At 43.1% G+C, this 15,800-nt stretch overlaps 1 protein-coding gene across 5 annotated transcripts in view; it reads left to right on the plus strand.

Annotated features, from left to right (window-relative positions):
• The window catches only part of FHOD3 (formin homology 2 domain containing 3), a 967,501-nt gene that overhangs the window by 781,038 nt on the left and 170,663 nt on the right, over positions 1–15,800 (plus strand). For all 5 annotated transcript variants that reach the window (XM_033930608.1, XM_033930609.1, XM_033930610.1 and 2 more), the window contains one exon: positions 10,553–10,687. In XM_033930608.1, the coding sequence (XP_033786499.1) occupies positions 10,553–10,687 (135 nt within the window). The remainder of the gene's footprint in view (positions 1–10,552; positions 10,688–15,800) is intronic.

A 15,800-nucleotide genomic window follows, 5' to 3' on the forward strand; every position in this document is an offset into this window, starting at 1 on the left:
AGTTAAGCTCTGGAAAGCATTGCCTGAGGATGTGGTAACAGTGGTTAACCTAGCCGGTTTTAAAAAACATTTGGACAAGTTCCTGGAGGAAAAGTCCATACTCTGCTATTGAGGCAGACATGGGGGAAGCCAATGCTTGTCCTGGGATTGGTAGCATGGAATGTTGCTACTATTTGGGTTTTTGCCAGGTACTTGTGACCTGGATTGACCACTATAGAAACAAGATACTAGGGTAGATGGACTATTGGTCTGACCCAGTATAGCTATTCTTAAGGCAGGATTTTGTTGCCACCATCAGCATTTTTGACCCATCCCTGTTTTTTCTGTGTGCAGTAAAAATTTACAGCACCTCTTCAATTTGAGCACCATGACACACCAGTTGGGAACCTCTGTACTAAAAACTTTTCTGAGCTGGAAAGAAACCAGAAGAGTCAAAGGAATTAAATAACATCTATGGAAATGTTTCAGCATCCTATTGCAAATTGTCTAGCAAGATGCACCAGCTGTTGACTTAAAACCTCTTGGAATTTTTAAGAGCTGTTAATTCCAAATCTTTATATAATTATGTGAAAATAATTGTACGCATTCTTCTCTGGTGGGCCATATTGAAGACCATCATAACATGACAGTTGAAATTGTGGCTCACCAGATGTCAGTGTCACACAAGCCCATATTATCATTTTAGGTCTTCACAGGGGAGGTGATTCTGGGTTTCAGTACCAAGTGAATAAAGGCATTCTAAGGTCTGAGAGTTGGACCATCAGTTCTCATGCATTCTTGCTGGTGTTCTTATTAGAAAGAAATGAGAGGGAGGATAAATACTAAACAAAGTTCAGTCTATGTTCTAGGAAATTAGTAATTTGCTGGTCATGCCTCCTGAGGGATTACTGTATAAGTTTTTACTTAGGAAACAAGAGGCAAGCGATCCCTTAGCTCCAAAAAGAGAGAAATTGTAGAAGCAGGCACGATGAAGAGGAGACAGGAATTTATTAGTGGACCAAATTAAAATAAGACCTAACATGGTTGTGTTTTGCCCTGTATGGGCTGCATCAGGAACAAAAAGTTACCTACTGGCATATTAAAGATACTTCACCATTAGATAATACAGAGTCTCCAGATAGTAGGGGGCTCTCTTCTTAGCAAGAAACATGGCAGTGTCAGGAGTTATTGGAATATGATCCACTAATAATTTCTTGTCTCCTCTTCTTCGTGTCTGTTGCTCTGATTTCTCTCCTTCGGGAGCTTTTGCTTATGCACCAAGACATTGAAAACATTTTACCAGAAGGTCACTCAAGAATTCAGACACCAGTGTCAGACTGAAATTTTGCATCTGATATCAGCCACAAGATGATGATAGGTAGGGTTACAAGAATTCATGGGAGCCAGTCAAAAAGCCGCTCAGCGCCAAGCAGGTGCGCCAAAGTGTGCTTGTGCTCATTGCCGTTGAGCAGCAGAAGCAAACGTATCCTGCGGCTGCCGCCACCCACCGGGTTAGCAGCGGGCAGGAGCGCGGAAAGCTTGCTCCTGCCCGCTGCACCTCTGGACCACCAGGGCTAAATTTTGGGGGGAAGCCACAACCCTTGTGGCCCCTCCCGTTCCGACACCTATGAGTGCAAAGACCAGTGCAATCCTGAAATTTGTCCATATTTCTCTGCCTTCTACAGATGGTGCAGGTTCCAGTTATACAACGGTATGTTTCAGTGCAGACTTGACTCCCTGGGCGTAGCCTATAGCCTGCTGCTTGTGGTTGAGTCACTGGCCATTAGGAGCCTTTAGATATTAGTCTGTAGACTTTTGCTCTGATTGAGCGGGGTGTGGGGGGTCTAGTCCTTCCCTCTTCCCTAACCCTTGGCCACATGTTTTACCTTAATGCATCTGGTCTGACAGAGGTCCAATAGGACCTCTTCCAGTGAGGGTCTGTCGTATCTTTTTACCCATCCTCCTTCTGGGCTCTGTTTCCATGAATGTAACCCAATCCTGGAGAGTTGGGAAAGTTATGATGTTCTAAGCTCTTGCTGGAGGTGGTGAGTATTGCCTCTCAGTTTTCCATAGTTTCTCCTCCCTCCCCCTCCCCCCATTCAGTCTCTGCTCCCCTTCTTTTGTATTTCAGGTGTTCTCTTTTGTGAGGTCTATATATATTAGAGAGAGAGAGAGAGGGTGGACAGTAGTTTATAACAGAAGAAATGTCAATGATGACTTTTTTCTGTCACTGTCTATCAACCTTCACATCCTGAGGCAGCCAATGATTGGCAAAACGCTGGCCATCGTCAGTGTGTGGTGTGCTTCCAAGTTCAGATGAGTAATTCCCCATTGCAGTTACAAGAAAATTTGATTGATATTAATTTTTTCATAGTGGCTTTATTCAGTATCTAAAGGTTAGCATTGCACAAGGCTTTTTTCCTAGTAAAATATCAATCGAGGAGGTTTTTTATGCCAATGATTTAACTTTACCCTGCGATAGTCTCTACCTCTTCACTAACTTTGTTGTTGGTCGGTGGAGGAGAGGTTCTGAGGCTTTTTCCTACCTCGAGGTGATTTTTTCAATGGAAAGCCAAAGACGTGTTGGACCTGGGCACTTTGAATAACCCCATGAACATTTAGGTGCATTTTTCAAAGGGCTCTGTGCGTTTCTCGTGGTATTTATGTTTGCTGTGCTGTAAGATTTTGAGAGTGTCGTTGTTATGTATTTATTGCCTATCAACAAAGAAAAATGGGCAGGGTTTCATTTCACAATGAGGGTCTCACAAACAAAAGCCCCACCAAGATTCCCAGCACCCCCCTTCTGGTTCCATCTCCCAGTCCCTCCTCCTTGAAGCCCTCGTACAACTCAGAACCCTCCCAGCTTACCTTAACCATTAGGGGGTCTGGCGAGGAAATTAGGGCAGGAGTAATACCCACTCACTTCTGCCCAAGTAACAGCTTCATCCAGTATGGAGTCTGCAACCTTTCACCTTAATTTCACCTTATGGGGGTGGAGGTGGAGGGGTTTTCAGCGCAGGGGGTACGGGAAGTTGGGAGTCCAGGAAGAAGGCCTGGCGTGGAGAGTAAAAGTGCGGTAAAGAAGCCCAGAAACGTTTCATATTGTACTTTGACAACACAAGGGAATCCCCTCCACCACCACAAATACCCAGGAAATGACACAACATGAAACATTTTGAGGGCAGATCCCTAAAATATAGCCATATCTATATACTTCCCATGAAAACCTGCATTACTTTTCTCAGTCACTGAGTGGTTTTATGTACTGGCAATTTGAGCCCACCCAAGACTTAGGTATTGTAGAGATAGAGCCTAGGTTTGGATGCAGTGCCAAACAAAGCTGCCTTTCTAGTTGGCAGGGTGTTATCCCTTCAATTTTAAATGATTCCAAGTGTTTTCTTTTTCAATGTATTTCCTAAGGCTCCTATTATAATTGGTTCTGCTTTTGATTTGTTCTTTAAAAGTCTTTCAACTTCAATTTGTAGATTCCTGTATTTTATGAATTTTTCAAGTTCTTTCCCCTCCACTCCACTTTTTTGGTATAGATGCCTCTGAGGGGCATTTTCAATATGACGTCTAAATTAGAAGTTAAATATCGTTTGTAAGACGTCTAAAATCTAACAGCGATAATAAGTGCATTTTTAAGTCCCATAAAATCTTCATTTTCTCATTTTCTATGACTTTTCCCTTGATTGTGTGTTCCTAATAATGTTTACACACTTGAAAGCCATATTTTTTGCTTATAATTGATGAAGGCTGAGCCCTTTATCTCCCTCTTTTCCTTTGATAGACTAAACATAACAATTGCCTTCAGATGTCTTTAGCACTGACAGAAAATTTGGAGGGACTGAAGGCAGCATCAGCTAATTTTTCTTTGGCTCCTTTAGTTGGCAGATAGAATGTGACTTTGCCAAATTCAAAACTGATGCAGTCATAACATCTTTCTGGCCACTAATGCAGGAATGACAGTCTTTCATACCGTACACCAAGGGTATGACTATCTTCAGAAGATTTGTTCAAAGAGCAATCTGATCCCTTCATGGTACCTAGAGTATGGAAATGTGTGGATTTGTTGCAGGTTTCCGGGTCTCGCTGCATCTTTGCCAGGTAGAAACTGACGTTTCAGCCATCATGCTGTGGCTTTCTTCAGGGTATGCTCTGAAGTCTGCAGTGTGACTTTGGAAATAGTGGGTTCACTGATCTGATTGGGAACAGGGCAGTCCACCAATTTGAATTTGGGCGGGAATTTAGTTATGAAAATCCAAAGAATAGAAAAATCTCTGGGGGGAACATGGGAGGAGCCTGAGGCACCTCAGCCAATCAGGGCCTTAAGCCCCTCCCCATGCATCACATGATGCACCGGAGCGTGGCCTAAGGCCACACTCGTCGTCATCGGAGGCCTGGAGCAGGAGGGACTGAGCACCCCTCCTGCTCCCAACTGTTTAAAGGTACGGGGAGGGGGTGAGTCCAGCCAGGAACCAGGAAGGGATGTCCCTTGGGTAGCAGGAGGGCATCGGCATCCTTCCTGCCATTTGTTTTTGGGGGGTGTAGTAAATAGTAGAGAGGGCAGGAGGGAGTGGGAACCCTTCTGCCATAATTTTAACAGCGTCGTTGGGCATCGGCGAGGGGGGGCACACATTATTTTTTAGTTCGGGGAGAGAAGGAGCAGGTGTACTTGTCGAAAGAGGGAGGGGGTTAATTTGTTTTTTAAATTGGGCTGATATTTTGCGTGCATAAAACACGCAAAATATCTGCCCGATTAAAAATAATTTTAAAAAGCCAGCAGAAGCCCTGACAGCAGTGACAGGAGGTTGCTTCTCCTGTCACTACTGTCAGGGATCTAGCGATCTGTGCAGTCGGTTGGTGGCGTGCCGCTGATCGCCCCCATTTGCATGAAGATGGTTGGTGAATTGGTCGGCCTGCCTCCAATCGCCCACGGATCAGACATGGATCGGAATGTTAGTGAATCTAGCCCCTGGTTTTACATTTCCTATGCAGCTTGCTAGCTCACTCTGTGGCACACTGGTTAGACCTACAGCCTTCTACCATGACATTGCTGGTTCAAATCCCACTCACTCCCTGTGACAGAAGAGGAAAAAAAAAAGATTTAAAGATTTTTTAAAAAAATCCAATTAAGAATTATAAACTATGCTGTAAGCATTTCACTGGATACAATTTTAATGAAAAACAACATAAAATTGTCATTCTAATAACGTCATAATAATGACACATGACAACGTTATAGACGTTCTCCTGGACATCTAACTTCCACCTAAAATGTGATTCTCTAAAGGACATCTACAAATGTGGAAGTCTAACTCAAGCTGAGCGCGATTCTGTAAAGGATGTCTAACTTTTATAGAATTGAACCTAACTTTAGACGCACTATACAGAATCAGGACCTAAGGGCTCCTTTTCCAAAGCCGTGCTTGGGCCTTAACGCGTGGAATAGCGTGTTCTAAATTGCCATGCGCGCTAGCTGCTACCGCCTCCTTTTGAGCAGGCAGTAGATTTTCGACTAGCGCGCGCTATAGCACACGCTAATCCGGTGCATGCGTTAAAACCGTTAGCGGGGCTTTGTTAAAGGAGCCCTAAGTGTATAAACATGACTGGTGTCACACCCGTGCTCTGGCGCTGCGTTGCGAGCCCCGGGATCGTGACACAATATTCTGGCCTGGCGTGTCCCTTACTACCAAGGGACCCTTCAGGACTTTACTTGGCTTTTTACCAGCCTAATAAGGGCATGCAAGGCAAGAGTCTCAGACAGGATGTAGCAAATCAAAAGGTTTTATTATGATCACTGGTTTCATTCAACACAAGAAATAGGCTTCAGCTCAGCAGGTTTCAAAACAAGCATTCAATACTATGAGGCAAACACAAGCTGCTCAAACAAGGCAAAAACTTCAAAATCCAGTGTCCAGGTTTTTGGGTGTGTCTCACCTTAAGATACAGTCCCCTGCCTCTGGACTTTCTTGGCAATGCTTTATACAGTACTTTTCACCAGGGCAGTTTGGTTTAGATACACTTACTGGGCTGCTTTAACTCCAGCAGCTGTAGGTAAATCCAGAAAAGAAAACAAACTTTACCAACAAAACTGAGCAACGAGAAACCTGGCCAGCATGTCACATGGTTTCCCCAGCCTAACGTTTCCTCTCACACACTGTTGCTCTGTAAAACGGATTCCTCATTTGTACAAGTTTCAAAAGGCACTTGTACTTCTGAGGCGGTGAAGGAGTTTTCTTTCTGCTTAGTCCTAGCTCGGGAACGTGCAGGGCTCTCAGCACAGCTCTCTGCTGTGCCGTTCAGTTAATCAATTATGCACATCTGTGTGAAAGAACGCTCCCGGCTCAGCTTAGCAGCTAACAGGAAAAAACGTTTGCTAGCCTCACAAATAAAGCTTTCCAGCAATGGCTCAAAGTTCACTATTAGAAGGAAGAGACATACAAATCCCCTTCAAACAAACATTGACATCACTGAGGGCTTCACTACTGTGGACATAGGAAATATACATATTCCTTACTGCATGTCCACGTCAATGGGCACAACCTCTGGTCCTACCAGACTCTCTTGTGTCTCCATGGGTTCCCCTGGGGTTCCTTCCTCACTCTCAGGGTCAGCAGTAAGCTCCTCTGTGTCCAACATCTGTGGATGATTGCCTCCAGGCTGCTTCCCCCCTCAATGTTCTAAACTGACTTGTTTTAAGCTGTGGAGGGACACTTCCACTCAACCTAGGTGGGTGAGGGGCCTTCCACACACTGGCTTGTTCTATCTGCCTAAGTGCAAGATCTTTTCCAGCCTTAACCCTTGCCTGGACAGACTGCTAGAAAGGAAGTAATCCCCTAGCAGACTTGGGGACAGGTTTAAACCCTGTGCAGGTTTCTGCTTCAACCTTTCCTGCTCTGCCTCATCTGATTCTACTTCCAGGTCTGAGCAGTAGTCAGCTAAGTCTAAAGTCGGGGACACTATCTGATTAGCTCTTTTACAAAGGGGTATATTGTATTTCTTCCTAATCCCTGTGGCAAAACCCGGGCCGGACTTGGGTTTGTCATAGAAAGGACCCGAAACAGGCCTGGGTTTGTCACACTGGCCAAAAAGCCTCCCTCCTGGAACTGGATAACTTGGCAACTCTCTTATATTATGTTGCAATTCTGTATTGCCTTCCTTGGACACAGATGCACCCAAAATAATTTATAAGATACAAACATAATAGCAATACACCATAAAATACAAATTGTCAACAATGCAATATGAAAACTTGTATTAAAAATATCATAACAGAATATGCATTTCAGCTATCTCTTTCCCTCCTTTACAAAGCCGCATTAACGTTTTTAGAACTAGCCACAGCGATAACAGCTGGATCCTCATAGGAATTCTATGAGCGTCAGAGCTGTTACCACAGTGGCTGGTGTTAAAAATGCTAGCGCAGCTTTGTAAAAGAGAGGGTTAATCAGCCAAAAAAAAACAAACCCCAACAAGCCCCAACTATTAATCCCTGGAGGGTTCTCCTATTGATCATACACACATAGAAACATGATGGCAGATAAAGGCCAAATGGCCCATCCAGTCTGCCCATCCGTAGTAACCATTATCTCTTCTTCTCTCTAAGAGATCCCACATGCCTATCCCAGGCCCTCTTGAATTCAGACACAATCTCTGTCTCCACCACTTCATCTGGGAGACTGTTCCACACATCTACCACCCTTTCTGTAAAAAGGTATTTCCTTAGATTACTCCTGAGTCTATCACCTCTTAACTTCATCCTATGTCCTCTCATTCCAGAACTTCCGTTCAATTGAGATTCGACTCATGCGCATTTACCCCACATAGGTATTTAAACGTCTCTATCATATCGCCCCTCTCCCTTTTTTCCTCTAAAGTATACAGTACATATTGAGATCTTTAAGTCTGTCCCTAAATGCCTTATGATGAAGACCAAGTACCATTTTAGTAGCCTTCCTCTGGACCAACTCCATCCTTTTTATGCATGCTTGCATGTACTGAGATAATATTTGAGAAAATGCTTCTTTTTTTTTTTTTTACTACCAGTAGAGAATTAACTGACTGGGTCAACGTTCATGAGGGAAATGAAGGAGACATTCAGTCTTTAACAGCTAGAACTGCCAAGTCTGGGAGCAGATATTTTTAGCAATTTTTTTTTTTTTTGCATTATTTTTTAAGTAGGAAGGGAAATATTTAATTTATTACAGCTAATCCTTTTGGAAAGAGAGCTATCCTCAATGTCCCTGAGTCAAATTATGATGGAGAATGCAAAGCATTTTCCAAAAGAACTCTAAGCCAAAGGCTTTTTCTTTAACTTATTTTTGTTTTAAGACAGTCAGGATTTAAGTTTTATTTGTAAAATGTCACAAAAATAAAATTAGACAGTGCTATTACAGGATATAAGCAGTTCAACTGGAAATGGTCTCTGCTCTGACTATCTGTGAATTCTCCTATATTCATGCCTCTTGCTCCCTAGGAAACTTTCTGGTAAGCACTGGAAAAATCCACTTTCCTCAGGGCAGACACTATATTTTATGTAGTCAGGCTCAGGTGCAAAAGCTAAGGGCTCCTTTTACGAAGGTGCACTAAGCGTTTTAACGCACGCACCGGATTAGCATGCGCTAGCCGAAAATCTACCGCTTGCTCAAAAGGAGGCAGTAGCGGCTAGCGCGCACGGCAATGTAGCACGCGCTATTCCGCGCGTTAAGGCCCTAGCGCGGCTTTGTAAAAGGAGCCTTAAGTGTCTTTCATCAGGGATAAGCTTCTCCACTCTCTCCATCGCTGCCAGCTAAATTGGCCCTGGATATTCAGTGCTGGGCTATGTGTGGGCACCAGCACTGAATATTGAGGGTCAATTGCATTACAGCCCCCCATCCTTTTTACAAAACCTTGAAAGCGTTTTTTAGCGCAGGACGGTGCACTGAATGCTCTGCGCTGCTCCCGATGCTCATAGGAACTCTTAAAACCAGGCCTAAATGCCTGCGCCTAAGTTGTGTGCAGCTCAGGCCTATTCTATAACCCTACACATAACCTTAAGACACGCCCATAAACCAGCCCTGGTCATTCCCCCTTTTCAAATTCACGCACTGCAACTGGCGCATACCCTGTACTTTTCATAGAATTGTGCTTTCCAAGTTGTGTGTAGAACTTTTAATTTGTGTTAGCTATGAGGTGTTAATTGTCAATTTTCAGCGCCAATTAGGCCAATAAATTAAATTAGGCGTGCACACCAGTTTGCATGTACAACTTAAGGTGCTATATACAGAATTTGAGTGGGTGTCCATATTTGCAAACTCCACCCTTGTTCCACCCAAACTCCACCTCTGTACATGCCTAATAGTAAAGTGTGTACCATCATGTCATGGCACATACTTTACAACACAATGCAAGGGAATTCAAATTATCAAAGGTGATGTCTTATATCAACACTATCATTAGTCACCTTGTAGTTCCAAACACATTAACTTAAATTAATAAACTACTACAGTCAGCTGGAGCACCTAGTGAACACAGACCCACAACTTTATCCCAGTGAAATCACGGGGTAGCTGTGCAGAGAGACCATCATAGTGGTTCACAGTCTCACCCACCTTAACAACAAAATTTGTGCTGCATCACTGTAAACACAGGAACAAAACAAGGAATAACTTATCTTGTAATGGTGGATAAAACAGCTACTCCGGGCACCATCTTAATTGCTTCAACTGCATACATGCAATTCTCCGGCCCCCCAACCTAGGTTTCACCAAATGGCTTCTTCAGGAGGGGTACACGGGAGGGGAACTCCATGCTGCTAACAGAAACGCTGCTGGCGTCGGATCATGGCACATACTTTGACATTGGTTGGTATTTTATAAGAGGCCATTTATAAACTTCCATTTTATATCAGAAAGCAAGAGAATATTTTTATGTTTAAAAAATTATTGAAGCGGTATTTATTTTATCATATGAAATATCTGGAATAACGGAATGTTATGGATGAAATTGTGACATTATTTGGTCAAGTTGTTAGGGTGGAGAAGATTTAAGATTGCATTGCAATTCATTATATGTTGCATGTATTTTAAGGGTTGTGTACTATTGTGTATGTATGTCAATTTTATTGTGCATGTTTTGTTGAACTCTGTTTCAGAAAAAGCGGACTATAAGTAATTAAACTAAACTTAATATATACACAAGAATGATTTTATAAAATTACCTTCCTATGTGCAAATAAGCAGTGACTACTTTCATTCCATTCTTTTGCATCCTGAAGCTAAGGTTTTTGATGGTGTTCTGATGAAATGTTCACAGTTAAAAGAGGAATTGATATGCACTTCCTCCAGTCCATAAGCTCTTTGGAAGGCCCTCAACAACATCTATAGAGAAGTCTGCAGAAAGAGGTCTCGGAGAGCTTCACAGTCCATTCAATGAACAAGGACATCTTGATCCTTAATTAGACTCCCACATGGTTCACAAATTGTACTTGTCAATTAGAAATTGAAATTTTATGTAGTGATCGATAACAAGACTTGTCATTGTAATGCATAAAACTGGTCCTGAAAAAAAGTAATCTTCTTTGGCCCTGTAGGCCAGCCCTGGGTGGTCTCCTTACGTCTTCATACCGGCAACACCAAGAGTCCTTAGCAGCAGAAAGAGAGAAGCGACGTCAGGAGAGGGAAGAGCGGCTGCAAAGGATAGAGCGTGAAGAAAGAAACAAGTTCACGTAAGTATCTTATAGTTGGTTATCGAGAAAGTCATACTTTGAATTATTTTATTTATTTTAAAAATTTATATACCACCTATAAACAAAACAGTTTCCATAAAAGTAAATATATATAATTATAAACACAAGACAAAATTGCAACCCTAAAATTAGAACAAAATTACAGTTCCAAAAGTTTCATTCTCAAAGAGATAGAGAAGGAATCCCCCTCTTTCCCAGCATACAAGCAATACACAGCTTAAAGTATCCTCTAAGCAATTTACAACAGAGGCACTTCAATCCACTTAGTGACTCAAACAACTAGAGCCAAGACAGAAGCTACATTTTTCAGGAGATGTATTGCAATGTAGGCTGGTACAGCTGTACAAATAAGTGTCCACAAACAGCTTATTTTTCAACAGCATTTTGAAACTAAAGCAGTCAGGCCCATATTCAGTATAGGATGCCCATTCTCAGAAGCTGCCTAAGTGGCTTATGAGAATCGCACACGGGTGCCCTATACTGAATCGCCCTAAACCGCCTAACTACCACTTTAACCGGCACCCATATTACAGGCGCTGGTTAGAGAATCACGTTGCCGCTGAACTGATGGTGGCAAGGGATCTATCTCCCTGCTGTGATCAGTTTAGCGGCCACGGATTATCCCCTCCCCCCTGCCCATGTGAAGACTACTGAATGTCTGCAGCAGGAGGAGTGCCTAATTCCTCCTGCTGCCACCCCACTGACACATCCCCCAGCAAGAGGGATGCCTAGTCCCTCCTGCCGGACACCCACCACCCCCACCCCATAATGACCGTGGCAGGAGGGATGCCCAGTCCCTCCTGCCAGACACTCCCATAATGACCACAGTAGGAGTGATGCCCAGTCCCTCCTGCCAGACATCCCCCACCCCCTTAATGACCATGCCCAAGAGAGACCCCCATCCCCTCACGATGGAACCCCCAGCCCAGCCAGAACCTACCCCCTGCCTAGCTCATCAAGACGAACCCCCCCAGCCCACCTGAACCCCCCTACCTTTAGCAGTAGTTGGATGCTTCCTCTGTCCATCTGGCAGGCCCGCCTTCATCTGAATGGCAATCCTGCCCCTTCTTGGTGCATTGTGGGATGCAGTGGGGAGGGGCCTAAGGGCCTGATTAGCCCAGGTGCCTAAGGCCCCTCCCATAGGAGGGACCTTAGGAGCCTGGGCCAATTGGAATCTTAGGCCTGTCTCCCAGTGGGATGTGCTGGGAGTGGCCTAAGATTCCAATTGGCTAGATCCTTTAGGCCTTCCTGTTTACAAAAGAGCCCAGGAGATTGAAATCCTTTACAACTTCTGTCACCTTCAAATTCAAAATCTTCATCATTTTCCATGTTCATGATCTTCATCTTGTTTATGTTCCCTTCTAATCCCATGTTATGACTTTCGGCTTTGACTTTTCTCAGTAGATACAGCATGTCTTCTTTGCTGCTAGTGATGAGCGTTGTATCATCTGCTTAGCACAGGTTGTTTATATTTCGGCCACCAACTTTGAAGCCAACACTCTCTTTTTCCAAATTTGCTTTTCTGAAGAGGGTTTAAAAAAGGTTTGGATAAATTCCTAAAAGAGAAGTCCATAAGCCATTATTGAGATGGTTCTGGGAAATACACTGCTTATTCCTAGGATAAGCAGCATAAAAGCTGTTTTACTCCTTAGGATCTTGACAGGTATTTGTGACCTGGGATGGCCACTGTTGGAACAGGATACTAGGCTTGATGGACCTTCGGTCTGTCCTAGTATGGCAATCCTTATGTTCTAAATCCCAATGTCAAACATTCGGTTACAGAATAATACTGCAGTATCAAGCTGCTCTCATAATATCTCTCCACAGCATTAAAGCATGAGTCAGTCTGACATTATGAGAACAATTTGAAATAGCTGTTTTATTCTGTAACTGAAACAACTTTGTGTTTGACATTGGGATTTGTTGTATTATTGCATGAGAGCAAGACATGGCTACATTAGATCTGTCCTTTGTCTTCTAAGATTTAGAGAAAGCCACTGCTTATCCCTGGGAGTGAGCAACAATAAATGAACGTACCATGTGGGATCTGCAAAGCATTTACAAGTGATTCATGCTGGGCACAATTAACGACAGGACGAGGGGATGTATATGGATGGAGTTGTGGTCTGACCCAGCATGATACATTCTTATGTTCTAACATGGATGTATTACCAGGGTGGGTGCAGAAAGTCCAGATAAAAAAACTTCTCTACAGGAAGTTACAAAAAAATATCAGAATTACTCAGCATTGTTTGTCACAACCTTTATTGCAGCACTTGAAAAACCATAGAAACTGTGCTTAGCTTCTAAAATATACGGCCCTATTTAGTAAATGTTTTTCCCAGTAAATGGGAGCAATTATTTAGTCATTAGGCCTCTTACATAGAGAATTATTGTACATTTTAAAAGGCAAAGTACGCACTTGCTTTCTCTTTTTAAACTTATCCTTGGAAGAGCAAACCACTTAACTCTATGGATTATGTATGGGTAAACATTGCAAAGTGATGCAAATTGGGAAGAATAACCCAAATCACAGTTACCAAATGTTAGGGTCCACCTTGGGGGTTAGTGCCCAAGAAAAGGATCTGGGTGTCATTGTAGACAATATGATGAAACCTTCCACCCAATGTGCAGCGGCGGCCAAAAAAGCAAACAAGATGCTAGGAATTATTTAAAAAGGATGGTTATCAAGACTAAGAATGTTATAATGCCTCTGTATTGCTCCATGCTGTGACCTAACCTGGAGTATTGCACTCAATTCTGGTCTCCTTATCTCAAGAAAGATATAGCGGCACTAGAAAAAGTTCAAAGAAGAACGACCAAGATGATAAAAGAGATGGAACTCCTCTCGTATGAGGAAGAACTAAAAAGGTTAGGGCTCTTCACTTTGGAAAAGAGACAGCTGAGGGGAGATATGATTGAAGTCTACAAAATCCTGAATGGAGTAGGACGGGTACAAGTGGATCGATTTTTCACTCCGTCAAAAATTACAAGGACTAGGGTACACTTGATGAAGTTACAGGGAAATACTTTTAAAGCTAATAGGAGGAATTTTTTTTTTTTACTCAGAGAATAGTTAAGCTCTGGAACATGTTGCCAGAGGTTGTGGTAAGAGCGGATAGCGTAGCTGTTTTTAAGAAAGGTTTGGACAATTTCCTGGAGGAAAAGTCCATAGTCTGTTATTGAGAAAAGCATGGGGCAAGTCACTGCTTGCCCTGGATCGGTAGCATGGAATGTTGCTACTCCTTGGGTTTTGGCTAGGTACTAGGGACCTGGATTGGCCAGTGTGAGATCGAGCTACTGGGCTTGATGAACCGTTGGTCTGACCCAGTAAAGCTATTCTTATGTTCTTATTTCTCTATCCATGTGGTTAAACGGAATGCCCTTGTTTCAGCCTGACACTGTACGGAAAATGTTGGGGCAGACAGAAAATATTCTCAGCACCACTATACGTAAACCTCTAGGAGCTCAAGTCTGCAAACAGTTATCAGATATGCATGTAAACCAATTGGCCGAATTAGTGAGACCGTGTGCTCTCGCTATTCATGCAGATATGGCTCCAAATCATTTGCGTGATCCACGAAACCGCAAAATGAGATGCATTCTTTCCACAGGAAATGCTATATAAGTGTTAAATAGTAGTAGGTTCCTGCCAATTTCTGGTTCCGTGAAAATAGGAAAAGTGACGTGTTGTTCCTATGGGAAATACAGGGTTAGGTTCCAGCTTGCATTTGTTGACAGGCAATTAAAAAAACACATTATTCAGTTCTGATATACAGTACTGCCTAAATGCCAGTAGCAGAGATGAGCACTCCCCCAGCAAATTAGTGCCACCAGCGACTCCACTTCTTTTAGTTCTGATATAAATGGCAGCAAAGTAAAACAATGAACCTGCTTTAAAATGTGCATATCCATGAATAGCCGGAAAACGACGCGAAAGACATAAATGAAAGTTCTCGTTTTAAAATGCTCATGCTGGAAGCACAGTGCAAAAGGTGATTTATTGGTTTTGTATACATGCCGAAACTGCAAAGGCTGAACACACAAATAATAAAAATGCGCTGTATCACTCATTGGCCTTAAAATGCATTAATTGGCCATCAATAGTACAAGCTACACATGTTTCTGATCCATGCCCCAATTCTATAACTAGCGCGTCCAATTTGTGTAGCGGGCAATTTCAAGGGCATTGCCAAGGGAGAATAGGTGAGTCAGGGGTATTGCTATAGAATAATTGCATTTGTACACCTAACTGACAGTAGATGTGAAAATGTGGATGTAAGCTACTGTAGTATTCTCTAACGGCAGTTTCATGTGGAACTCCTGTCATAGAATTTGCGCTTCACATGCATCATCCTGCCGCTCGATATTTAGCAATTTGTAGCTAGCCGGAAACAACTACTGGTCAGTTAAATAGCGCTAAGCTGGCTAACTGCCGGGAGTGTGTGGTGCAGGAATTAGAGCCACAGCCTCAGCACCCTGACGTTGTGGATTCAAATCCCTAACTGATCCTTGTGACCCTGGACAAGTCACTTAATCTCCTCATTGCCCCAGGAACACTAGATAGAATTTGAGCCCACCGGGACAGATAGGGAAATATGATAAAGTACCTGAATGTAAGCCACTTAGGATATAAGTGGTATATAAATAAATAAATAAATATTCAGCGGGAGAGAGATGGCTAACTCCCACTGAATATCCTATTCATCAGCTCTGTCATGCAATGTAGCTGGTCAGCGCCAATATTCATCTAGCGGCCAGATAGACCCGCCTATATGGTCTATCTCTGGCCACTCTGACATAGCCACTCAGCTGATACATATTGGCCATGTCTTCTGTGGCTGAGCGTAGACCTGAAATTCAATTCCAGTGGCCGAATATGGGATTGAATTTCAGGGCTCACTGCCAGCTTTGGGTGATCTTTACTGAATTCCCCTCTCCCCACCCCCACCCCTCCTCCATAGTGAGAAGGGACTTGCTTGTATAGCAGCGGCTGCTATGGGGATAAAGCCTTTTGACCATCGACCTGAAAAATTGCTGTTTCAGCTTAAAACCATTTAGCTAGATGTTTAGCGGCACAGCAAGCACTATT

Source organism: Geotrypetes seraphini, chromosome 2 (genome assembly GCF_902459505.1).
Source record: "Geotrypetes seraphini chromosome 2, aGeoSer1.1, whole genome shotgun sequence".
NCBI lineage: Eukaryota > Metazoa > Chordata > Amphibia > Gymnophiona > Dermophiidae > Geotrypetes > Geotrypetes seraphini.